The following is a 27831-nucleotide window of genomic DNA, read 5'->3' on the forward strand; positions in this document are numbered from 1 at the left end:
TCACGAAATACCATTTTTTATGTTTCTCTTTGTCATGCTAAAGGATAGAAATGTAGAATGGGCAAATATTTACAGTGTTGTTTGTTTAAACGAATAAACAAACACTTATAAATGCTAAATTTTAACAAGGGGATTTTCTCAGTGCGTGTGCCAAGCATTGTACTAGGCGCCCACAAATCCTTAAATGGTGGAGTGTTATTTCTCTCTCTTTATGCGGCTCCTCATTACCCTTCTGGAGTCGTGACTTCCTGCTTGTACATAATGACAGTGCCTAATTTGAGCCGGTGGTTTCCGGTGGGGTCCCCTGGCACTTCTTTTTGAGGGTCGGCACTTATTTTTCTGCCTCAAACATTTGCTGCCAGCAAAAGGCAGATATGGGAAAAATGAGGAAGAGAAAGACAGAAAAATGTCATAAAGGGAGAAAGCAGAAAGCTGCAAGAGTTAGCTGAAGGGGCAGGGAGTGGCTGTAAATGGATTAAAGATGCCATAGATGGCTTCAGGATGACGCTGTCTCAGTATTCTGTGCTCACACCTTTAATTTCAGCAGCCGCATGTTTCAAAAGAGAGCTTTGGGCACCGGAAAGATTTTATTTACAAATTAAGCACTCCATAATGACATCATCAACACATTTATCTGCTTCACCCCAGACGTCCAAGGGAGTTCAGGTCCATTTTTTATTCATTTGTGCTTGCTTCACAAGATCCCAACAAATATGGGAGAGGCAAAGTAGTCGGCTTCAACGCCTAGCTTGAGACAAATCCTTTAAAAGTGGAATTCGTTCAGGTTGCAGTCATCTGCACTGTATTATGAAGGTGAACACCCTATCCTTCAGAGTCACGCCTTTCTCAAGAAAGTACAGAGGTAAGGGTAATTATTTCAATAGAAACATAATATTGCATGGCCATGCCTACAGGAACCCCAATCCCGTTAGCCATGAGTACAAGAAGTCATTTTAACTGAGGGCTTGTTGTTCGTGTGCCCTGTGCTATATGAGAGCACACCAACTCATTATGCTACAGGGCATCTTGGTGTCAGCAGCTCTGAGGTCTGATTGGTAGATGATACTAAACCTTATATACGATCAAAGGAAGTCTTCAAACAAACCTTCCCATCCTCCTTTCGTCTGATGCTGAGTGCCGTCCAGGGGTTCAACCTTTGATGAACAACATTTGAGGCAGTCCAACTGGTGAGCAACATCAGAACTGTGGAACATATCTGCATCGGTTTACTTTAAATGTATTGAAACATGAATTACTACAGTAATGGAAACATTATGCATAAATAAAGCAATTATATTTGCAATAATAAACAGTGTTTTGGGGAGAGATGTAGAGGCACATTGTGCATTTAAAGGACAATACTATCCTTTAGTGAGCAAAAATAGATTGGACCTTGTTGGACCTGGCTTTTTGACGGGGACATCCCCAAACTTTTTGCCTCCTTCCTCCTATTTTTTCTGACCTGTTGTTGTTGGCTTTTGACCTCTGGGCACTTTACCACTGCTAACCAGTGCTAAAGTGCATATGCTCTCTGTGTAAATTGTACTACTGATTGGTTTCTCCATGATTGACTATTTAATTTACTCGTAAGTCCTTGGTAGAGTGCACTACATGTGCCTAGGGCAGGTAGATTAAATGCTACTAGTGGGCCTGCAGCACTGGTTGTGCCACCCACCTCAGTAGCCCCTTAACCTTGTCTCAGGCCTGCCATTGCAAGGCCTGTGTGTGCAGTTTCACTGCCACTTCGACTTGGCATTTAAAGGTACTTGCCAAGCCTAGAACTCCCCTTTTTCTATACATAAGTCACCCCTAATGTGTGCCCTAGGTAACCCCTAGAGCAGGGTGCTGTGTGGGTAAAAGGCAGGACATGTACTTGTGTGGTTATATGTCCTGGTAGTGTAAAACTCCTAAATTCGTTTTTACACTACTGTGAGGCCTGCTCCCTTCATAGGCTAACATTGGGGCTGCTCTCATACATTGTTGAAGTGGCAGCTGCTGATCTGAAAGGAGCAGGAAGGTCATATTTAGTATGGCCAGAATGGTAATATAAAATCCTGCTGACTGGTGAAGTCGGATTTAATATTACTATTCTAGAAATGCCACTTTTAGAAAGTGAGCATTTCTTTGCACTAAAATCTTGTTGTGCCCTTCAATCCACGTCTGGCTAGGTTTAGTTGACAGCTCCTTGTGCATTCACTCAGACACACCCCAAACACAGGGTACTCAGCCTCACTTGCATACATCTGCATTTTGAATGGGTCTTCCTGGGCTGGGAGGGTGGAGGGCCTGCCCTCACACAAAGGACTGCCACACCCCCTACTGGGACTCTGGCAGACAGGATTGAACTGAAAGGGGGCTTGGTGCATTTCTTAGAGACTCTTTGAAGTCACCCCCACTTCAAAGGCACAACTTAGTATAAAACAGGGCCTCTGCCCTACCTCATCAGACACTTGCTGGAGAAGAAACCTGAACCAGAAACTACATCCTGCCAAGAAGAACTGCCTGGCTGCTCAAAGGACTCACCTGTCTGCTTTCTACAAAGGACTGCTGTCTTGCTGTTGCCCTGCTGCCTTGCTGAACTCTTGTCTGGCTGTGAAAGTGCTCTCCAGGGGCTTGGATAGAGCTTGCCTCCTGTTCCTTGAAGTCTCAGGACCAAAAAGACTTCTCTCTTCCTCTTGGACGCTCCGTGCGCCGAACTTTTCGACGCACAGCTTGTTCCGCGGCAAGAAAAACGCCGCACACCGACGCTGATCAACGCGACGTCTTCGGGACGACCGAAACTTTGACGCACGGCCTCACAAGGACAACGCCGCCCGACTTCCCGGGAGAAATCGACGCGACGCCTGCTGTGAGATCAAAACTTTGATGCACGGCCTCGCAAGGACAACGCCGCCCGACTCCGCAGGAGAAATCGACGCGACGCCTGCCGTGAGATCAAAACTTTGACGCACGGCCTCGCAAGGACAACGCCGCCCGACTCCGCCGGAGAAATCGACGCGACGCCTGCCGTGAGATCAAAACTTCGACGTGCAGCCCCGCAGAACGACGCGCAGCCGGAAAACAAGCAGGACAATCCACGCACACACCCGGGACATCTGGTACTCCCCGCAAACCACAGTAAGAGACTGTCTGCGCGCTGGAAAACGACGCCCGACTCCCCGCGTGGAAAATAACGACGCAAGTCCGTGTGTGCTGAGGAGAAATCGACGCACACACCAGTTTTCCACGCACCTCTTCTCCTGTGGCCCTCTGAGGAGATTTTCCACCAGAAACCAGGTACTTTGTGTTTGAAGGAGACTTTGTTTACTTTCTAAAGACTTAAGACACTTTCTATCACTTCTCAGTGATATCTTTACAAATTCGTATTGCAACTTTGATCGTTTTGACCTGAAGATACCCAGATAAATATTATATATTTTTCTAAATACTGTGTGGTGTATTTTTGTGGTGTTATGCTATGGTGTTGTATGATTTATTGCACAAATGCTTTACACATTGCCTTCTAAGTTAAGCCTGACTGCTCGTGCCAAGCTACCGGAGGGTGAGCACAGGCTGATTTTGGATTGTGTGTGACTTACCCTGACTAGAGTGAGGGTTCTTGCTTGGACAGAGGGCAACCTGACTGCCAACCAAAAACCCCATTTCTAACAGACCTAAAGACCAGATTGCCAAAAATGAGAGTTCTTCTTTTCAAGAAATATTTGAAAAATAACAGATAGTTCTGAATTTTAAAGAACACTGCCAGGAAAACTACTCTGCAAGGCAGCGGACTGCTCTCTTTTATAGTGGGACAATTGTGACTAATGGTACATTTTGCAGTTCATTAGACCGGTAATACTGCTATATACATTTGGGCGTTGATTGCAATTTAGAAAGGAGCCTTGGGCACTTTACCACTACAAAATATTTATATATGTAGGTCTTCACTGCACGTGGCCCAGGTAATTCATACCCCTTTCCAAGTCCTTCTTCGTGCACTGGTCAGAAAAACAAATGATCTAATTACAGGGAAGAAACAAAGTTTGCGTCCCGTGTTAAGTTTCGGCAGCTCAAACCTGCTTAAATGTACCCTAACAATTCTTGCTAATTATTAGAACATGAAAATGCATATTTTGGTATGATGAGCAACAATATCTATATTTTATTTCCAAAAACGTATATTGGGTAATAGTTATCACATTTGCTCCGAATGCAAGCCAAGCACTTCGGTTGTAGATTTCATAATTTGCATAAATATTGCAACTTCCTCCAGACCACTCTCAATAAGGGTCTCAGCAGTAAACGATACATTTAAAGCATGTTAAGCCAGCATCATTGATCAAAACTTGATAGGATAGAAAATCACTATACTTTAAAGGGGTGAAAGTTGTCCTCCCTGGACAAGCTAAGAAAACTAGATGAAAGCAGTTTATTGATCAAAATATGGTAGGAGATACAGACCACTTTATAAAGCGGGGGGCGTCATGTTCTACCAAACGATGTTTTGGGTGGTCCCGTGGCATAAAGTGCATTTTGTAGCACAGTAGTCCAGCAACTGTGAAAAATTGGTAGGGTACAAGACCAATTTACAATGGAGTCTTAGCACACTTTGCAATTTTCCATGATGCCCCAGCTACCACACTTAGCAAGTTTCCACAAAACATAATTTAGCAGACTCTGTTCAGGAAGCTTTCAAAGTAACCTAGCTATGCACTCTGCAAATTCCATAACGGTACTGCAGGTAAATCCATTGGCAGAACCCACCATTCCTGAGTTCCAAATTAAAACGTAACTACATTGATCATTATGAGACTTGGGCAGAGCTTTCCCATATAAGTGCAGCATAAGCTGCACTACATTTACTATGAATTTTGGAGAAGAAAATAAGGTTCCACAATTTAAATACTGTTCTAGTTGCAACAGTGGTAGTGGTCTTCACTTCCACTATTTCCTTAAATACGCTAGATATTAAAATTAAATTATATCCGGACATCCACCGAAGAGACTGATATGCAGTCTGGCAGGGCCTTTAGTACTAGAAGCTGCGCTGAGAAAATCAAGACACACCTTTAGGGGAGTGCACATGTGACATGGCTCCATTTAACAAACGTTTAGGTGCCTTACAGCGCTAGAATGGGAACCCAAAGCAGCCATGGCACATTTTGTTAGACCAGCCCCCATGGGGTGCACAGCGAGCGAGTGAGCGAGCATGACCACTCCAATGTGGTTCTAGGCCCCCCCCCCCCTTCAGGAAAAATTAGGAAAAAATTACAAAAACAGTGCATTCTACAACATATTTTTCATTATGCATTCAATTGTATTGGTTTTTAAAGCATAGCAAATGATGACCGTACAGTTCACCAGGATACGCCCATTTTATCAGGGCTCTTCAATGATTCCCTCCCCATCACCCTCTAACAGTGCCCCTCATATCTTTATAGCCCCTCTCTCATATGTATTTCATTTGTTGTATAACTCCTCTCGTACTGGTGTAGGGTGTTGGAGCACTTTACATCACACACACACACATACAGAGACAATAAATCATACAAGTGCAAACCAGTGTATAGAAAATGTTACAAGGTGTAGGATTCACATTGTCATCTATACTGATAAGCATTTTATAAGAGTGCTTCACCTGGGTAAGTATAAAGTCAGGATTAAGAATGTAACACAGTGGTTAGAGTTGACTTTAGAAATAACAATTTATTTCTACTCAAACAGACCCTTTTTAGCAAAATTAGAATTATCAAAGACTGGGGAAAAACACAACTTTCAACTCTGTACCATGCAGTTTTCATGCAGCTTTTTGGAGGCAGTTCATAACTCACTGTGCTAGACTATGATTGTAATTTATGAAATACACAGTAATACAATGATCTCCGTGACAAAAGCAGTATCCCACTGAGCTCTGCACACAAAATACTGGTCTGTGATCTACATAGTACATGTTCTTTGCAGCAGGCATATTAACCTCCTGTGTTACCTTTGATGAGTCAAGCTGCCACTAGGCAAAACTCAGATCTCCCTGCAGCAGGTACATTTTTCACTAGAGCTATCTTGGCACTTTTGTTGCCTGAAAACTGTTGGATATACAAGGAACTCTGCAGGGCTTTTAAAACGGTTGCACTGCTACAAAACTGCCCCCACCCTTCCAGCCGCCTGGGGAAATGCCTGATGCCTGATCCAGCCAGTCCAGCCTTGGTGCCCTATAGTATTGGATAAATGCCTTATACAGAGAGTAAGGGGATAAACAAAAAACATCTCCCCATCATCGCCTATGCGGCTCACCTGGTCATCTTCCAGTGCACACCACTGCATATTGTACAGGTGTAGAAAGACTTCTATGGCACCCCCCTCAGAGTCGCACACATAATCATAAACAAGCTAAGAGGGTGATCGTTTGTCTACTTCACTTGCAAAGGTTACAAAAAACATAACATACAGTTTGTATGTTATGCTACCCTCCGTTCAGCAAATATTCAAAAATATTCCTGGATCACTGCACAATCCAGCCACCCTGAAAGCCAACTGGATCTCAGCAAAGATATAAAGACTAACATAATGGAACTGTCTCCTACTTGTTGAGTCGCACACACAGTACAGTCCTTGGAGACCATCTACTGCCACTCGTTAGTATACTCCACATATTGCAGCGGCTACCCGTGAAGGCGTGTATTGGAACACACTATCACTACCCAGCCAAAACTGAACAAAGAAGATAAAAAAGGTGATACATCCAAGCTAGATGCACCATCATCTAAGGCACTGGAGTGCTCAAGTATCTATTAATCTACCTGCCATGGCATATGAAAGAAGCCCTTATGCTCCACAACACAACCACAAGCAAACCATTCCCATCCTAAATGACCATGTACAAACCCTGTCAGGGCCAAAATTATGAAAACTAAGGCATGGCTTGCCAGGCAACAGCTGCATATCAGTTGACGCAACACCCAGTTGGGTGCCAGTTGCCAAGGTGTGGGTTGGTGAAGAAACACTGACACACAAGCCCAAACACTCACAAACACCCACACAATCACCTTGCCCCCATACACCCTAAGTTCTTTTCTATGAGTACTGGCTGTAATTAAATATTTTGTGAGTATCAGGGTGACGCCAGAGAGTATACTGTACCCTCTTCCACAGACGCTGGCAGCACCGTTTCACACTACAGCATTTGCAGCCAGTATAAGGTGAACTCATGCATGACTCCCCCAACATCTACCGGAGTCTTTGGTCCCATGGGGGCATTCTACCTCTGCCAAAAGTGCTGTTGTGTTTCAACTGCATCCATTGCCCTATTATTAGGATTGCAGAAAGACCCACTGGCTATGCTATTGAGTCTGTTATCAGGCAAAATTGACTGCACTGAAAATGGTGGTGGACTATTTGTGGCAGAGTCAACACTGATAGATCACCATGCAAACTGTTATGGTCATTCTCTGAAAACCCTTGTTATATGGGAACTGACAATGTAGTCCCACCAGAGGAAACCATTACAGTTGTCCATTCATGCTGGTGTCATTTCCAACAGTTGTGGGGGGATGTTTGCCTCTCAGGTGGCTCTCGCCTGATGAAATAAAGCCACAATTCTCAGAGGTTCATTTGTAAATGTTTCAGACAATCTGCCTTGTAAAACTCTAAACGTGGCTGTATGCTTGGATACAGCTCGTCAGTTCTCGCTGCTTGGTTACAAATACACTTTTCAGATCACAGATCCAATGGTGACAGTCATCCGGGCACGTCGTCAAGCAACTATCCTGTAGTACTGCATCCACACAGTGGTGAGTACTCAGAGGAGATTGGAATCTTAATTTACATGCCAAGTGCAGAGAGAGAGAGACCTTCAAGGTTTGCAGAGCTCAATGAGCAGAACATGCCAAGTGGCATTCTGTGGCACATACTAATGGATCCATACAGGACTACCTTCTTCTTCTGCAGCTCAAACGTGGCTGGATAGGGGGAGGACAGATCTGTTTTCGATATCGCTGGAGGATTTATATGGGAATAAATAAACAGATCATCCCTCGTCAGTAGACAGTTTTTGCTTTGCATCATATTTACATCATTCACCACAAATAATGTCGCCCTCAGATATGGGCGGCCTGGATACACTGCATTTCATCAAGCCAGTGGTCACGTTTGTGCAAGCCCCTCATAAAAACACTTATCCACACCATCCACCCTGTTACCCTTCCTCAGTTGGTGACTTAAACGTTGTAAATCTGAAGAAGCCGTGGCATTAACCATCACAGTTATGTTTCTCAGATGCTGAGTGTGCCACACGTTTTTGTGCATCTTCACCAACATAGAGATTGTCTCCAAAGAAGAATAGGCTTGTTTTTGTATTTTTACCATTTGCTTATTTATTAGTAGTGTCTGAACTTACAGTGGAAACTGTGACATACCGCTCAGACGTCACATACAGAAGATTGGGGCACAATAGCCATAAATAGAAGAGAGAACGCAGAGCTGGCCTTTCATCAGATCGCGCCCTGGGTGAAAGACAATGTGGGCCCCCTCCTCTAAATGGTGGGGAGTTGGGGAAGGCGAGAGGGGGGACAAGCGAAAGTAGGAGAACAGAATACAGAACAGCGTTTACTATACTTTTCTTTAGAGTCAAGCTGGAGGGAGACTGAGGGAGACTCCTGCAGACCGCTTCCGTGCCCCTCTGATGTTTCGCACCCCGGGTATGGACCCAGTTCAACCATGCTGAATGGTAGACCTGAGAGATCCACTAACCTGAAAGATGTTTTCATCTCAGGAATAGCCTGAAATCTCATGCAGCTGGATTGGGAGAGCATTCCACAGTCGAGGGCTTACTGTCCTGAAAGCTCTTGCTCCAGAATGCACTTTTTTGAAGCGAGACAGTGTCATTATATACAACAGATTTTATGTTTTTTGTGTGAACATGTGGGATAATCGGGTCCTGGGTTATACTAGCTAGTTTTATAATACGGCTGCAGCACAAAGCTGCATGTTAAATTACATGTATTGCCATATTAGCAGCCAATGCAGATAGCACAAACCACATACGTGGTTTGTGAAGGACATATGCAATGTGAAACACCATGCAGTTTCTGCAGTTTTTTTATCAAGATCTTTGGGAGCCATAAGCTTACACCAGTGTTGTAGTTAGGTGAGACAACATCATATCTTCAGTAATTGAGGCTTGCTATACCAGCTCAATGAACATAAGAATCTTCTCCAAAATAGCAGCAACATGAGCTCCAAGCTTCTGTTTGAGTGGTAGATTCTGATCTCAAAGGAGTAACAAGGTCATGTTAAGTATGGCCAGAATGGTAATACAAAATCCTGCTGACTGGTGGAGTTGGATGTAATATTACTAATTAGAAATGCCACTTTTAGAAAGTGAGCATTTCTCTGCACTTAAATCCTTATGTGCCTTACAATCCACTTCTGGCTGGGTTAGTTGACAACTCCCTTGTGCATTTCACTCAGACAACCCCAAACACAGGATGCTCAGTCACACCTGCACGCATCTGCATACTGAATGGGTATTCCTGGGCTGGGAGCGTGGAGGGCCTGACACTTACATGTCAAAGGACAGTGGCCTGCCCTCCAACAATGGATTGCCAAACCCCCTACTGGGACCTGGCAGACAGGATAGAACTGAAAGGGCACATTGTGCTCTTCTAAGCCACTCTTTGAAGTCTCCCCCAATTCAAAGGCACATTTGCGTATTTAAACAGGGCCTCTAACCCTACCAACTCAGACACTACTGGACACGATACCACTGGTGAAGAAGCTCTGAACCAGAACCTGCAATTTGCCAAGAGAAGTTGCCCGGCTGCCCTAAGGACTCACCTGACTGCTTCTACAAAGGACTGCTGCCCTGCTGTTGCCCTGCTGCCTTGCTGCCCTCTGGCTCTGCTGAGAAGGGCTCTCCAAGGGCTTGGATTGAGCTTGCCTCCTGTTTTCTGAAGTCTCAGGGGTAGAAGACTTCATATCTGCAAAGAACTCCATGTGCTGCGAAATTTTGACGCACAGTCTGCATCGTTGCGAGAAAATCTCTGCATGCCGAACCGGAAGGACCAGCCTGGCTCCCAGAGTGGAGCTCGATGCAGTGGCAGAATTGCGACCAGAATTTTGATGCACGGCCCACTGGATTGACGCAAAGCCGAGCTGGAATTACGCAGCCTGACTTCTTGCGAGAAGAATCGATGCAGCGCCTGCCGTGCAACAGAAATTTCCCTGTATCGCCCACCAGATCGACGCAGCTCCTGTGACTCCGTCCTGCATGCCCAGGATTTCTCCACATCATCCCCGGGGCTTCCAAATACCCCGCAACCCAAAGAGGATCCAAGTCTGCATGCCGGAAATTGACACAAGGCCCAGACGCCGTGACGATGCATCGTCTGTGTGCGCCTGGAGAAACTGACGCACACCTCCCTGTTTTCCACGCACTCCTCCTCTGTGGTCCCATGCAGATAATTTAGACGCAAACCAGGTACTTTGTGCTTGTAAGAGACACCTATTGCTTTTAAGAACTTATCATTCTCTAAAGTGATATTTCAATGTGTACTTATCAAATCTTGATGGTTTTGACCTTATTTTATCCAGCTAAATATTCTATATTTTTCTAAACCTGTGTGGTGTATTTTTGTTGTGTTTATACTGTGTCATTGCATGATTTATTGCACAAATACTTTACAAATTGTCTTCTTACTTAAGCCTGACTGTTCAGTGCCAAGCTACCAGAGGGTGGGCACAGAATAATTTGGATTCTGTGTGACTTACCTTGACTGGAGTGAGGGTCCTTGCTTTGACAGGGGTAGCCTAACTGCCAACCAAAGACCCCATTTCCAACACATATATATTGAATCTAAGAGTTTGCACATAAAGTTGACCATGTTGTTTGTCTGGGGCACTGAATTTATAGTGTCTTGGTTTGATGTATGCAGATATGTGACCAATGTTTTTAATGTGTCCTGGGTGGTATCCGTGTATATTGACTCCAAGAATGTTTGGGCTCTGTCCGCACCTGGGGCAGGATGGTATTACACAAGAGGCATCAATATCTTGTGCATCCCCTTCTGTAATAAAGATAGCGCTAGCACACATTAGGCACAAGCACTATCATGTGAGGGTGTTCCCTCGTTTGCAAAGGGGAATCGCCCCATGCAAACAAGGGAGTCAGTTTGCCTCTGCGCCAGTGCTGTATTATGGATGTGGGTGCAGAGGCAAATATGCCTTTAGGAGGCGCACTGGAAGTGCGCCACAAAAAGGTGGCACACATTCAATGCACCTTCTAAAGGCAGCCCTCTGTGGGAGAGAAAAGGGGTCCAATGGACCCTCACAGATATCTCCTAGCAGGCAGGTACAGTCACTCATTGCACCTGCCTGTACTGTGGAACACGGAGTGACTCGTATTTCACTCCAATGTGCTGCCTCCAGGGCAGCCGCATTCAAGAGAAATAGAGAGCACATACACATGTGAAAGGTGCAAGATGGCGCTCACAGGGAAAGTGCGCCATATATCATACCGCCCCCGGCCCCCAAATCCAAACTAGTAAGTGGCATCGAATATGTAAGAGGGAAGTGCATAAAATATGTTAGAGGGAAGGGCAGGACCAGGGCTACACAAGAGGAATTTGTAGCGCGTTCTTTTTTTTTTTCAGCTGTTAAAACACAGTTTATATTTGTCACAAGGTAAATAAAGGTTTTATCAATCTGTAATGGAAGAACACCTGACCATTTAAGATACGAAGTGGACTACTGTGTTATGAGCAGCTGAGATATTCTGGTTTCACAAGCGCAACTTACGGCACGAGTGTGCTTACAACTGCAAACAGAAGAGTCTGTACAGTGCGCAAGATCCGTGGTTCATTTGTGCATTTGGAAATTTCGAAAAGCTCAACATCTGCTTGTAATGCGGTAGTTTCTTTCTCTTTGTAAATCTATCCCTTTCACGGAATTATTTGTCACAAAATGTATATATCTTATGTTACCATTACTTAATTATTTTTTATTTTGTTGTCTGCTTTTATTATTGTTTGATAGGCCAAATCGGAAACACAGAAACGGAACTAAAAAAACTTGCACAGGAAAACCCCGATCTTCAAGATGCCTACATTGCGAAGCAGAAGCGCCTTAAAGTAAGTTTACACACACACTGGAGTTATGTCAAATATTGAAAATGACACAAAACGAATTGGCTAGCGATCTCATGTTTCTCTTTTGGCAACTGAACGTAACTTTAAATCATACGTTGTCGAATTCTAGAATTTTGAAATGGTAAAAAGAACGTATTTGCAAATGTGTAAACAACATGAAAAGTGTTAGAACAAGAAGAATCAGACTCCCATTTTATTAATCAGACTAATTAATCAATGGGTTATATTGAAGTGACAGGCTATACTCAGTCGCAGCTTGCAGGGGTTACAGGGGGCGAGATGGCACCGTGGGGGGGGGGGGGAAAGGAGGATTATTAATAACATTAAAAAATACATTAAAAAAGCATACTTCTGTGCTGCCGTTCCTCCGTCGCCTCAGCAGGCAGGCACAGGCTCCCAGCCTGCCTTGCGGCCAGTCCTGATGCTGCTCAGAGCAGTGTTATGATTGGCTGGGAGCCTGTGCCTGCCCCCTCCAAACCGGCAACACATTGCCAGGCTAGAGAGAGCACAGTGCGCATGTGTGTTTGGCCGGCCTGAGATGGCCGGCCAAACACACATGCACACTGAGGGGATGCACAGTGCACTCCCCTCATCTGCGTCATCCCACATGGAAAAATCCCTTTAACAATGAAAGGATAATAAACGTAGCTTATTATCCTTTCATTGTTAAAGGTTTGCAGCAGTTGCTGCTGGCGGGGGGAGGGGGCGATGCTCCTCCACCATAGCGGAGGAGCCGCCACTTGCTATACTCTGGTATGTTCCCCAGCTAGCCATGTAGCCTCATTCTTCCACTTCCCAGCTGAAAGGCAATGTTTTTTTATCATGGCCGTGTTGTGATCTGATCGTGCTACTGAAGGATTACAAATTTGTATTATCACTCTATTGAGTCAGAAGAAAAGACTGAGGAGGACTGGATTCCGAGTTAGCTTGGGTTGTGAGGAGGACGGCGGGGAGCAGCCATAGTGCTCTAGAATAGAGTGGAGCAGGGACATGTGGCTGTGGATAGTGGAGGACTGTGTAAGCACGACAGCTCCCTTTCCGGAGCATTCCATTGGAAAGCATTGGCTTTTGGGTTACTGTGCCCCCCTTTTCTACTTCTAATCAGAGATGTTTGAGTGAGCACACAAGGATCTATAAGGAAATTGAATTCCCGTAAAATGTTTTATTTATCTAAAAATGTTGGAAAATATTCAAGACTTCTAATTGAAAATACATATGAAAGAGCCTGCTTTACCATTGTATTTGTGTCTCTAATGCATGCCCAGACATCCATTCAATTTGAATATTTAATTTTATGTGCATGAAAAGTAAACATCCAGAACAGCAATGCAGATCAGGGACTTGGAAGATGTAGTCCGAGGAAGCTTTTTATCTTTTGGTTCGTGTTGTCCATGAATATTAATGATTTGTTATATTTAAGAGTAATAGTTGGTTCAACTATTCAACATGTATTTAATTTGGTGATTGCAGTCTAAGTTGCTGGAACATGATAACATCAAATATCTGAAAAAAATCCTTGATGAGCTGGAAAAGGTTCTGGATCAGGTCGAGACAGAACTACAGAGAAGAAATGAAGAATCACCAGGTAACATCTAATTGTCTAATGATAGACAGCATTTGTACAAAGAAACGGGTTTAGGAAGGTTTGACCCATGAGCGTTAACATATGACCACATAAGTTTCTTGCATGTAAAGACCATCACCTCCAATCCTTCCAAGCTCTCATCCAGCAATCGCTCAGTCCTTTTCCAGTCCCATCATTGTGTGCCCTCCTATTGTCAGTCCCACGTGGGGCTGAAGGAGGTTGTGAGAAACAGGAAAATCTGCCAGAAGTATAATTACTTGAAAAAAAAAAGAATCACAACACATGCATAGTGTTGGAGCCATTGTGTAAGCTGATGAGAGGAACGGATGGAGCAAGTTGATCCACCGAGCAATGCTGGGTCGAGGAGACCTCACTCTGCCTGCCCACGTGCTCCGGGGAGTGGGATCACTATTCTGAAGTCAATACCTGAAGTGGAACTAAATTGGGTTATAGTAAAAACAGTCTTATTCACAACACTTAAAGTAAAATTGCTATATTGATGGCTTTATCTTTTTTCTTCCCCTGACGAGACACCCATCCCATTTACTCTCGCCTGTATAAGATGCCAAGCCAATCTGTCCCACTCAAGGGGCTATCACTTCCTTCTCTTCCCATGCAAGAAGTATCACTTCCCCTTTTCACTCTATCTTTCAAAGCAGTGCTTGCTTTTCTCCCTTACAGGACATGCTCTTCTCTTCCACGCCAGAAAGTATTATCACCTTTTTTATTCCCTGGAGGGATGTAAGCCCTATATATTTCTGTGGATGTACTGGGAATCGCATTGTCATTTTTTGCTAAAACTAATCTGTACCATATGTCGGATATGACCAGTTTGATAGTAGCAGAGGTCACAGGTAAACTGATTGTGTAGTGCTGTAAAGGTGAGTAGTGTGTTTGATGTTTCTGGTGCGATGGATGGTGGATGACGGCTTTTAACTAGGATACACCATGGGGGATGACATAGTAACTTGGAATGTATCTTTTCCTCTATACAGAGGTTCTTTAGCAAAGATGTGAAAGTCTTTTATTTCTTTATTCACTTAAAGTGCATGCTGGCACAAATGCGGAAGGGGAATTAAAAATAAACTCCTGATGAATTAAATTGTATTATTTACAATTTATTACTATACAGTTAATAAATGATTGGTAATTCTCCATTTTTTTCCATAACTTGATTTCCTGCATTATCATCCTATATCATCACATGCAGGGATTCACTGGGCCTATGCCAGTGCACACCCTTTGGACACTACTCTTCTGCTATTGGGCATGTGCATTTTGTTACATTTGCTCAAGTATAGCTGCAACCATCATGAATTCCTTGCAGCTGTGAGAGAGACATTTTAAGGGTCTTGTGATGTAATTGTCCTGGCTCCCACATTCTCAGGAGCCCAAGAACAAAGCTGTTTGTTTTTCACAGGGGTTGGGGAAACTACAGGTTCTGAATATTTCGAAAATGATGTCTCAATATTGGATGATTAATTGTCAAATTGTATAGCTATGGTGACGTATTTACCTATCGAACATCTCTAATGCATTTTTCTCTTCAGTGATGTGGTTCAGTGGATGATAATTGGTTTATTTTATTTCTAGAATTAAAATACTTGTTTTATATAGTACCAAGTTCTAGGACACCTCTATTGAAGATATTTACACTCTCCTATCGGGGAGCTATAGCGCAACAGAGGTGTGACACTGAAAGACAAGCACATTTCTTTCCTCTTGAGGAAGGTATTTCTCCAACACCCCTAAATTTCTCTTTTCAGTTAACACGTTTTCCTATCTCCTTCATAGAAGATAAATAATGGTGACTATTTAGAGTGCACCAAAAGTTATTCCTAGATGGGCAGATTTATAAATATTTCAACTGAAGGTGTTACCTTGGTGTTCGGCTGAAGCTGCATGTCAAAGGCATCAACAAATGGGACTTCTGCTTGCCTTAGTTTTCTGCAACATATCTCATAAGCAGCGTTTAAAGGGCTTTGGAGCTCTTCGTCTTGTACATGTCTGTGTGGGACTCATTTACCGGTGCCCTGGTGTCCGATGCGATAACCTCACCTAATAACATCCGACATCGAGATGTTGGGAATTTATCCGGCGTGATAATTATCTCTTATTCTGGTTTTTGCGAAAAATCGAGCACGACATGCAGATGTTGGTGCTTACCACACTTAAATTCTCATGTCTCAGTATATACCGGGCGCTTGCCCCCTAGTAAATATTGACCAGGTTTCACCTGCACTAAAGGAATCCTGAGCGGCATGAATGGATTCACTACAGCATCTTTCTACACTACCATTATGAATAAAGATGCAGTAGTAACTCCCATGTAAGAGGTAGGAAATGCTCAGAACAAGGCATGGGGAGTCTTGTAAGTTTATAAATCTCCACAAACATCTCAGTATGTAGGCATTCATAAACTGTGATCTGACCCTTTTCCACGCTAGGAATGGTCAAAGATTTATCCCAATGAAGGGCTAGAATAACTCCTCTCCTGTCACCACTTGTGGTCTTCAGTGAGGACATCTCTGCCAAGACCACCTCTCAGTCACGTATCAGGGTGTTAGAGGGTGCGGGCGGGGCATGTGGGGGGAAATATTAGTAATTTAAAAAAAAAAAAACCTTACTTGGGCCTCCGCTGCGCCGCCTGGATAACCGTGCCACTCCTCACCTCTTCTTGCAGGCACAGGCTCCCAGCCTGCTCTGCGGCCAATCCTGATGCTGCTCAAAGCAGCATCAGGATTGGCTGGGAGTGCCTAGCCAGGCCGCTCTCAGGCAGACTGGGAGCCTGTGCAGGCCCTCTCTAGCCCTGCAACTGTGTTGCTGGGCCGGAGAGACCCCTGTGCACATGTCTGTTTGGCCGGCCATCTTTGGTCGGCCAAATACACATGCGCTCTGAGGGGAGTGCACAGAGCACAGCCTGTGGTCCGCCCCTTTCACAAGAAAGAGATAATAAACATAGTTTATAATCCTTTCTGTGTGAAAGAATTCACAGCGGTTGCTGCTGGCGGGGGGGGGGGTGATGCTCCGTCCTCATGGTGGAGCTACCCCCGCCGCCTCTGCATCTGAGCAAAACCACTGGCACGCTGCTCCTAAAGAGACCACATCTCATAGATGAGGTGAAGCTCTTGGTTCTTTCATTTGGCACTTTCAGTGGCAAGGCGGACAGCGCAGTCTTTTGTTCCTTTCACGCCTAAAGCTTTCTTTCAGCATGATCCCTACTCACTCAAAACAGCCCTTTACTTGATTCCCAGATGCCATACCAACGCTGCTTGCAGCTGTTTACAAGTTTTTCCTAGATCTGGCCCTCTTGGTCTGTGTCAAAATAACATGGCCAATTATGGACTCTCTGTCAATAGACTTTTTCCGAAACCATACTTACTGTGATACATCCTGTATGTCAGCTCCTGCTTCTACGTTCAACTTCCTGTTCTTTCCTATTTTTCCCTATGTAAAAAGCCTGAACCTGCCATTCCATGTGTTGCAAATGCTCTGACAACTGAAGCTGTTGTTTTCTCCCTTCTGGTTACTTGTTCCTGCAATCCTGCTACTGGCTCTGGGATTGTTCCTTTATCTGGAATCCTGCTGTTTCTAAGGAAGGTTTGATACATCCCCTGAATCCTGCCCTGCTACAGGAAATGTTTATGAACTCCAAAAAGTAGTAAATCTGTACTCATTCATAGGATTATTTTTACAGATGTGGCTTACTACTTTTTTATGAATTGCCCCTGAAGTCTCTATCCTTCCACTTCCACTGATGCCTGGGACTAAGGCACCAACACTAGTTAATCTCATCCCCCTGACTGAATTGAAGAATGAAAGTATTTAAGATGTCTCTGCCCATTGTGCCTTCTTGTAGATCTGCATGTTTTGGCCATGTTTGGAAGATTGCCTTAATTGATTTCCTTATCACCTAGCTTGATGGCAGATGCCACATTTTGTTCAAAATCCTATCCAAACAGGTGACAGCAAGGACACAACAACTTCAGAAAATGCAAACTACATTGCTTCAAGCCTGTACAACGCTGTGTCGTTTCTGCACCCCTCAAGTGAGCAAGTATTTGGCCTGTGCAACATCAGATCCTCCTGATGAGTAATCCACGACCATTGTTCTTTTGGAAAAAACGTATATCAAAATGTATTCCTTCTTTTGGGATACATCAATGTGGATCAAGTATTCTGGGCATCAAATGTATAATGACTGAAGGATTGGGGGAATCCAGGCTAAAACATCTTGTATCCTCTCTAGCGCAGAATTCATGTGGGTGGCAGAAGTGGATACAGCTGCCATTGTCATGTTGAAATCTTCTTGCAATCAAATGTTCATGGTTGCATGAGCCATTGCATATATATATATTTAACACGAAAATAGGAGTGGTTCTGTGTGTCTGTTTGTCACCAATGAGGTTCAGGAACAATTCTGGATTTGTCATTTTATAGTATGGTTAATTTCACTAAACACTTCCACAACTTATTACAACAATTCAAAATTGTGGCACCCTGTCATGCGAACATTCTATGGATTTCAGAGTTTATCAATTCCCACATAAGTCAGACACACCTTCTGGTACACATATGATTACATATATACTCCTTGATAGTTAATTTTCATCTCTGATTATATAATGAGTAAAAGACACGGATCTGTCTCCCTCCTGTTAGTAATTAAAAATGATTAATTTCCTGTGAGCACTTTGGGTGATATTAGTGATTGGAGAGGGATTCAAAACTCTCCTCCATACAATCTCATGTTCCTTACCTCTTTACCAGCATCCATTTCTTCTGTTGTTCCTTGAGGAAAATGCCTCTTTTTGTATAGTCACCTCTATTTCGCTGGGCTGATGCTGCTGTTCTTTGACTCTGTGTACTGAGGCACTGCTAACCAGGCCCCTGTTCATGTGCTCTTACCCCTAAAGCTGGTGGAAATGTGCTATGCACCTGATTGGCATATTTAAATTACCTGTAAGTTCCTAGTATATGGTACCATAGTGTACTAAGGGTTGTAAGTTAAATGTCACTAGTGGACAGCAGCACATATTGTGCCACCACTAAAGTGACAATGCAAAACATATTCCCGGCCCATCTCTGCAGGTTAGTTGTGCAGTTTTAAAACTGCCAATCCAGCCTGGCAAAATAAACACTTTGCCAGACCTAGTTCTTCATTTTAAAATGGTATTTAAAAGGTAGGATGTGTAAAATCAGCTATTATCATTGATAATTAAAACCTATAATTTTGGTTGCAGAGTCAGAGAAGGCCCACCATCTTTTGAGGTGAAAAGGAGGGGCATGGGGAAAGAGGTAAAAATCAACAATGTGGTGTGTACCTTTTCTGTTTGTGTTGGAGAGGTCCAGTCTTTCTTGTTACAGTCCCTCCTTTCTTTCAGTCTTCACCCGTCCAAGCCTTTTCTTACTCACCCACGAGGTGACCCCTGGGGGTCAGTGGAGCATTTGAACGACAGCGCTACTTAATTCTGTCCACAGTGAATGCCTTCTTACCTTGAACTCTTGAGTCACTAATTTGCAGCTCTAACCATCTATGTCCACCCAGTAATGCACCATATAGGACCTTTGATTAATTCTAGGGCCTTTCGCTGATTTCAACTGATTCAAAGTTTGGCCAGGACCATCACAAACTCTATTCCCTGGCTATCCTCTTCTTGGGAGTAGAAACAAACTCATCAAACACATATGCAGATTTAGCAGCCCTTGACTGTCAAGTTTTCTCTCCAAGGTTGCTGTCACTTTTCATCAATAATCAGATATTACTAGGGGTGTCTAACTTGCGTTAAAATCCAGATTCCTCTTCGCTGCATGTCATGCAAAGGAGCTGTTTGGCTATATATTTTCTATTTTTGTGGGTGTAAGGTATATACTGTGCAGGAAGTTAAACTGCTGTAGCTTAAACCTTGTATTTGTAGAAATATTTGTCAGGTATTCCAATGCCCCAAACACTTCTGGTCTGCTATTTCCTCTATTTCACCCTAAAAGTTAACAAGTCACCCATTAGATCTAGTTGAAGCTCCTTGTAAATCTGGGATATTGCTTTCTTCCGGATGCTCAGTGTAAGTATGGTATACAGTGTATAATGCTAGGTTGGATCATTGACAGTTATTGATTCCCCTTTAGCATTTATTGCACCAGCTAATCTACAGTAATTTAAAAATTGCCCAGTAGTATTCTATGATTATCCACAAGATCAGTGAATGATTTCTGCATGCCTGCATCATAGAGATCACCTATCAAAACTATACCATAGTTACCATAGGGCAGGGTGCAATATATTTAAAACATAGGACATGTGCTGGCAATAAAAAGTCCACAAAGTCATTTTTCACTGTGAAGAGGCTGGTTCTCCCAAAGAAAGGCACTGTGTTACATTATAGCACCTTATAATGCATAACTGCAGTATGGGAATAGTTAGGAAAATGATTCCAGGACTTTTTAGAAAGTTTCCATTTTCCTGCCTAAGTCAAATGTGCCTTGCTGCCAGCATTCACTGTCATCTGGCTATCAATGGCTCTCCTCTGGTGAGATGTGTATTACTCTCAGACAATGGACAAATGGCATTCATGTGGGGAGATGTTTTCCATTGACAGGATGGCCATCTGGGCTGCATTTAGGAATGTAATTAACTCCAAAGGGCGTCTCCTCTGTCACAAGCAGATATAGTTCATTCCTGACCCTGCCCTCTCCATTGTGCTGCTATCTAGCCAAATACAAAACCCAGTGAGAGAGAGGCTGCCCCAAGAACTGGTTTGAGTGACCACAAGGGAGGGTTTGACTAGTGTCATAGCTGCATCTCTGGGTGGGCACAGGGAAAGAAAGGTTTCGCCATTATGGTTTTAGGTCAAGAGGGGCGATGAGATAGTTTACAGTTAAACACACAGAAAGTGCTGCAAAAGCCGTTAGGGTTACCCTGGGAACTTTTACCTAATTGGTTACGGAGTGGCCAGGAGTTTCCCCCACCAACAGGCTGGCACGTGGCATAAATGTGGCACCCCCAGCACCCTCTTCACAACACATCTGTAGAAGGCAGAAGAAGGACTGTACCTGCTGTTGTGACCTGTGAAGAGACCTGTAAGGGCTGGACCTGCTCCCACTTGTACCAAGGACTGAGAAGTGGACACCATTGGTCAGTTGACTGACCTCCTGTTAAGGTACAGGGACATGAAATCTGCAAGAAGCCCACTTTCCTGAAGTGCCCATTGGACCAGTTCCAACTGGACCTGCCCTGAACCCTGCTGGTGGCTTCTACTGGGGTGAGTCCTGACCTCTAAGTGGTGGCCCTAAGGTTCTGGGGCCCTTTGTTAAGGTTAAAAATGTACTCTTCCTACGTAACCCTAAAAGCTGAGACTTAGATTTGTATTTCTTATATTTGCATGGGAAACCGACGGAAAATTGGGGCCAACCTGCCAAGTCAATCTGATGATGGTGCATTGCTGCTGGGCGAAAGATTCAGGTTGCTCCTGCTTGCTTTCTACAGCAGCAAAGCCCAGCCAGTTTGGCTACAGCTTGCATCCTTACCCCACTGGAGTAATCTGAGCTCAACAAAGGTGATTTAATCCAAAAGTAGAAATGGTCACTGTCGAGAGACTTTCCTAGGATGTACCTTTCTCCCACACTGCCCTTTCCCACAAAACGTCAATGGCTTCACCTCTACTTCATCTGACCACTATCCAGCTTCATATATCTTATCTCAGCTAGAGCCTGTGCCTTGCCCCACTGAGGATTTTTGACATCCATTTCTAAGTCCTGTAAAACCTCAGCCTTAACTATTGACCTTTCAATTGCCTGAATCTGGTGCTTTGTGCTTTTTGGACCTAAAACTTAATTCAAACTTTAAAAATTAATATTTCCAGTTCCCTGTGGCCCTTATTGGATTAGTGACATTATAAATTACCACCCACTCCAACTAATAATCGATTTTGTCACACTCCTATAGTATTTACAAGTAATTCTAGTGATAAGAGTAAAGACAGCCAACCATTTCCCACAAATGACAATAATTAGTTTGTCTATTCCACTTATATCTAGTGAACAAGAAGACAAGAAATCGTGGGCCTTTCTGTACATGCATTCATACATTCACTAGTGATACTTCATAGCTCTGCACTCTGGTCATGAAGTGCCACTGTTCATGTCCCCATTTTACAGTCTTAGGGGTGGCACATTTGGACAAATACCAATATGCGATTCTCTTTTTGGCCCTGGGTTTTGTGTTTTAACATGGCCGACCCAACCAGAGGTGCACATTGTTTCCTATCTAGATATTTGGTGGACTATTGCTATTACAGTACCTCAATGGTGTTACACCCTAGCTGCATCCTTTGACAAAGCAGCATGGAAGTCCTCCTCCTTCTGTTGGGATCCTTACACACCTACATATGTATTGCCTTTCTGCAGATGTCCTATGGTCCCTGATAGCACTGTGGGTAGTGGTCCTGTTTGTTTTAGTGCATATTGCATGTTTGACGTATGGTGCACATCCATTAGCTCCACATTTCAATGCTATTGCCCCCAGGAAGCCGATCCCAAAGCAGATTCGAGCCTTGGATGAAGAGAGAGCAGTTCTGTATTGGTGGTTACACAAAGAAAACCTCACCATAAATATCCCATTCTAGAATTTAGATTCAGTTTACATCCTCTGAACTCAGAGGATAGCAGCCAAGAGACTATTCTGGATTGTGCATGAGTTTATGGCTTGTGGTCACTAGAAGTCGTCACATCAGTTTATTGGAGATAAAGGCTATCTTTCTGATTGGAGACATTCATACAGGGCAGAAGATGAGCACTCCACTCTTTTAGGTTAAGAGGCAAATAATTACACAGGAACCTTATGTGTTTGGACTATTAATAGAGTTTCGAAATTGGGCCCTTTCCTCATTATTTGCCATCCACCTGACAGGACTGAAGACTAAACATCAGCAAGGCTGGCACTAGCGCTGGTGGCGCCAGGTGCAACAATCTTTTTTGGTGAACTCCCAATTACCTCCTTCTCGGGTTTCCCCACTTCCACCTGGCAAAAGTGCACATTATTTTGTCACTAAAAATGTGACTCTGACAAGGTCCTTAATAATATTTTGAATCGAAGCAAATGCTGAAAGACTTCCATATTGAAGTTTCAAGCGATTAATACATCAGCAACGTAGCAAAGTTGTATTATTTCTTGTTTTCTTAACCACTCTGAATTTGTAAGACCTAAAACATCTGTGTTTTCCTTGCCCCTAATAGAGACTCAGGAGCAGGACCTCCGTATGGGTGGAGGAGCATCGCCCCCCGAAAGCAGCAACCGCTGCAAATCCTTTGACATGTAAAGGATAATAAACTCTGTTTATTATCCTTTCCATGCGAAAGGGGCGGGGCATTGGGCATGACAAGCTGAGGAGAGTGCATTGTGCACTCCCGTCAGAACGCATGTATGTTGGCTGACCGTCTCGAGCCGGCCAAACACACATGCACACAGGGCTCTCTCCAGCCCAGCAACACAGTTGCTGGGCTGGAGAGAGCTTGAACTGGCTGCGAGTCTGCCTGGGAGCGCCAAGCCAGGATGCTCCCAGCCAATGCTGACGCTGCTTTCAGCAATATCAGGATTGGCGCAGGGCAGGCTAGGAGCCTGTGCCTGCAGTCAACGAGGGACAGAGGAGCGGTGCGCAGCAGAGGAGGTAAGTGATTTTTTACTTTTATTTTTTAATTAATTTTCTCTCTTGCCCTCCGTTCCGTGCCCAGGCGCCCCCCGCCCTGACAAAGCCACACGAGTTGTTCCTGTAGAGGCTTCCATAGAATTGGACCCACTGAAGGGAAGCATCCCGAACAACAAGTCGTGGAAAACGAAAGTAAAACAACACTTTAGTTTTCTATGACTTCCTTGTTGAGGGCCTTAACCACGCATGTGTGAACCACGTACATGCGTGGTTAAGGCACAGAAGAAGAGAGTTGACGCAATGAAGGAGGAGGTAAGTTGGGCTGGGACTGGAGCTGTTTTTTTGGGGGTGGGGTGGGGGGCTTGGGTGAGTAAGGTTTAGGGGCGGTGAGGTCAGGGTTTAGGTTTTAGGGATGGGGTGGGGGGGTTGCTTTTGGTTTTAGGGGCGGGGAGTTGGGGTATTTTTAGTTTTTGGGGGTGGGGTGGGGGGTTCGGGGTGATTAAGGTTTAGAGGTGGGGAGGGGGGTCAGGGTTTAGGTTTTAGGGGTGGGGTGGGGGTTGGGGTGCTTTAGGTTTTAGGGGAGGGGGTTGGGGTTGTGGTAATTTTGGGGGTGGAGGGGTTGCAGTAATTTTTAGGGGTGGGGGCCAGGGGGGACGCATGCTGGAACCATGCATGCCGATCACTAATCCCTTTACCAGGAATGCCTTTACAACGAAAAATCGTTGTTAAGGCTTTCGTGGTAATGACATTAGTGGTAACAACAAGGTCGTTGTTCCGACTTCGTTGTTCAGGCATGGGTGGTTGAAACACTCGTTGTTCGGACATACAACCCCCACTGAATCCAAGCTGTTGTGACCGTTTCTAAAAGTCAACCAATCATTTCAAAATGATGACGGTTTAGGAGAAACTCTCTCATTCCAGAGCATTACGCTGTGTTGCAAGAAACTGAATAACTTAGCATGAAAAATGTCATAACGTTTTCTATAAGGTACAGGCTAATAACATAAATGGTTTCCAAGAGGAATGTATTCTTTTATAATGAATAAATATGTACATGATCTCTCGTTTTTTGTGACGGAAATTTACCTATATTATACATGTATTGTGCGAAAGTTGTCCACTTAACACCCCTGCCCTGACATAATTGTTCCAATGTTGAGGTTAATCATAGCTTTTGGTACTTAGCAGCAGTTTATGCAACCAGCTCAACTGCTCATACAAAGACACTGATATCCATCTGAGGGTATTAGTCCTTCTTCTAACCAGTCGACAAATTACACATCGAATTGATTTTTATACTCATGCCAGGTATTTATTCAGTCTTCCAGAACATAACTAATCATTCACTTGAGTATACATTTCTATTTTGCAATCAATTACATTCAGTAGAACAATATCACCCCTTTACCAGGTGATCCTTTAATAAGACCAACAAGATGTTGTTCTTTCATGAAATTCTGCCTGTAATAACAGGTTGAAGTTTTTCCTCAGTCCATGATTCATAATTCTTGTATTTTGGTTTGTGTCACATTTCTTATCAATGTACTTCTTTCCGGTGCCCGTTTTTAGGGTCGAGCCTACGAGTCCATGCGCTTGCACATGCGTCTCGCTTGTGAGAGTCTTTTGTGTACAGTAAAGGGCTTGGAGCCCACCTGTCTGTCACCATTTGTTGATTTGTGTGGCACGCTTCTTTACAGCCTTGTACTTTGTCAAGGCACACCTGCCATCATTTCCATTCCTCTGTGTGGAGCAGGGACTAAGCACTGATTGATTTAACTTGATTAATGTCTGTCCGCTGCTTCCACGTGATAAAGGTAGCTTTTTGTTCTTTTTAATTTATAGCGCCCTGCAAACAGAAGGCTTGTGACTGGCAAAATTATGCCTAGCAGCACAAACAAAATTGCAAAGTGTTATTTTTTAAGCTAACTTTCTTTTATTTTTCCAAGTCGTCTTTTCTCTCTTTCCACTCATTTTGTTTTTCTGTTTTTGCTCCTGGGCACTCTTCTCAAAAGATGATAATTAACTTGTTCGAAATATTGCAAAGCAACTGTGCTTCTTTATTATGTGTAAGCTCTAAAAATATGCTTTACCACAGTATCGTACCCACCACCCCAATCCAGTCCACCCCACTACAATTCACCCCACTTTACCCAACACCAATCAACCCCACCTTAATCCAATCCACTCCAACCTACCCTACTTCAGTTCTCCCAACCAATTCCAATATAAACTGCCTCACTCGAATTCTTCCCACTCTGATAAAAAACAATCTGCACCACTACAAAATAATCTGCCCCACTTCAATCCTCAACAATCTGCCCCACTCTAATCTGCCCCAGTCCAATCCAAAACAATCTGCCCCAATCCAATCCAAAACACTTTGCCCCAGTCCAATCTGCCCCACTCCAAATCAATCTGCCCCACTCCAATCTGCCCCAATCCAAAACAATCTCCCCCACTCCAGCCCAAAAAATCTGCTCCACCCCAATCTGCCCCACTCCCATCTCCTCCATTTCAATCCAAAACAATCTGTCCCACTCAAATCCCCTCCACTCAAAGCTTCCTCACTCCAGTTCAAAACAATCTGCCCACTCCAGTGATCCACTCCAATCTGCCCCACTTCAATCTAAAACAGTACACCCCTCTCCAATCCAATGCACCTCACCTCACCCCAATCCAATCCACCCCACTCCATCCCAATTCACCCTACTCCACTCCAATTTACCCCACAGCAACCCAATCCACCCCACTACATTCCACCCTAATACAATCTGCCCCACTTCAATCTGCCCCACTCAATCCAAAATAATCTGCCCCACTCCAGTCTGACCCATTCCAATCCAAAACAGTCTGTCCCAATCCAATCTGCCTTACTTCAATCCAAAACAACCTGCACCAATCCAATCCATTTCAATCTGCCCCACTCCAATCTGCCCCACTTTAATCCAAAACAACCTGCCACACTCCAGCCTTCCCCATCTAATCCCAATCAACCCACTCCAGTCCAAAACAATCTTCTCCACTCCTATCCAGTCCACTTTACCCCACCACTATATAATCCACCCCAATGCAATCCACCACACTCAACCCAATCCATCCCACCACACCCTAATCCACCCTACTCAGTCTATTCCACCCCACTCAATCAATCCACCTCACTGCACTCTACCCCAATCTGACACACCCCAGTCCGATACACCCCACACCAGTCCACCCCACTGCAGTCCAATTCACCCCATGCCAAACCATTCCACCTCACCTCAATGCATTCCACCCCACCCCAATTCAATCCACCTCCTCCAGTCCACCCCACCCTAATCCACCCACCCCGTTTCAGTCCACTCCACCCTACTCCAATCCACCTCACTCCACTCCAATCCACATCACAACCCACTCTACCCCATTCCACCCCACCCCATCCCAGTTCAGTCCACCGCTCTCCAATCCAATACATCCAGCCTATCCCACTCCATTCCACCCCACTCCAATACAATCCATACCACTACAATCCACCCTACTACAATCCACCCCAGCCCAATCCAATCCACCCCACCCCATCCCAGTTCAGTCCACTTCACCCCACCCCACTCCAATCTAATCCATCCACCGCACTCCATTCCACCACACCTCCATGCAATCAACCCCACACCAATCCACCCTAATCCAATCTATTCCAATCCAACTCAACACACCCCACCCCATGTAATCCATTCTGATTTACACATATCCATTCCTCCCCATCCCACTACAGCCCACTCCAGCCCACTCCAATCACCCACTCACTCCAATCCACCACACTCTACTCTAGTCCACCCACTCTGTCGCAATCTGATGCACCACACCCCATCCTAGTTCAGTCCACCCCACTCTAATCGATCCAGCCCACCCTAATCCAATACAGCCCCTCACTCTAATTCAACCACTCCAATGCAATCCACCCCACCCCACTCCAAACCAATCCACACCACTCCAGTCTAATCCACCCCACTCCAGTTCAATCTAATTCACCCCACCCAACTCCCGTCCAATCCACTCCACCCCACTCCAATCCAGTCCACGCCACCCCAATCCATTCCACCCCAACCCAGTCCATTGACTCCAATGCAAACCACCCACTGAATCCAATTTAATCCACCCCACTCAAATGCACCCCAATCCCATCCCCCTCACCGTGTTTCAGTCCACCCCACCCCAATCCACCCCGCCCCACTCCACTCAATCCACCCCACTCTACCCCAATCCAATTCACTCCATTCTACTCCAATCCAATCCACCCCACTACTTGAGTCCATTTCAGCTCACTCCATCCTATTCCTCCCTACTCCACTCCACTAAATGAAAGTCTCTGCCACTGAACCTTACTCCCCTGTACTCTATGACACTCTAATACTCTTACTCCACTCTACGATATTCAAACAAATCCACTGTATGACACTCTACTCCCCCACTCCACTTGGACACTCCATGCCACTAACATTTAGCCATG

At 44.5% G+C, this 27831-nt stretch overlaps 1 protein-coding gene across 1 annotated transcript in view; it reads left to right on the forward strand.

The window, feature by feature from the left end:
* Nucleotides 1-27831, forward strand: part of GDAP1 (ganglioside induced differentiation associated protein 1) — a 74478-nt gene that overhangs the window by 20493 nt on the left and 26154 nt on the right. The window contains exons 4-5 of the mRNA XM_069220370.1: nucleotides 12007-12101; nucleotides 13590-13704. Of these exons, the coding sequence (XP_069076471.1) occupies nucleotides 12007-12101; nucleotides 13590-13704 (210 nt within the window). The remainder of the gene's footprint in view (nucleotides 1-12006; nucleotides 12102-13589; nucleotides 13705-27831) is intronic.

The sequence above is a fragment of the Pleurodeles waltl genome, chromosome 2_2, assembly GCF_031143425.1.
Source record: "Pleurodeles waltl isolate 20211129_DDA chromosome 2_2, aPleWal1.hap1.20221129, whole genome shotgun sequence".
NCBI classification, from domain to species: domain Eukaryota; kingdom Metazoa; phylum Chordata; class Amphibia; order Caudata; family Salamandridae; genus Pleurodeles; species Pleurodeles waltl.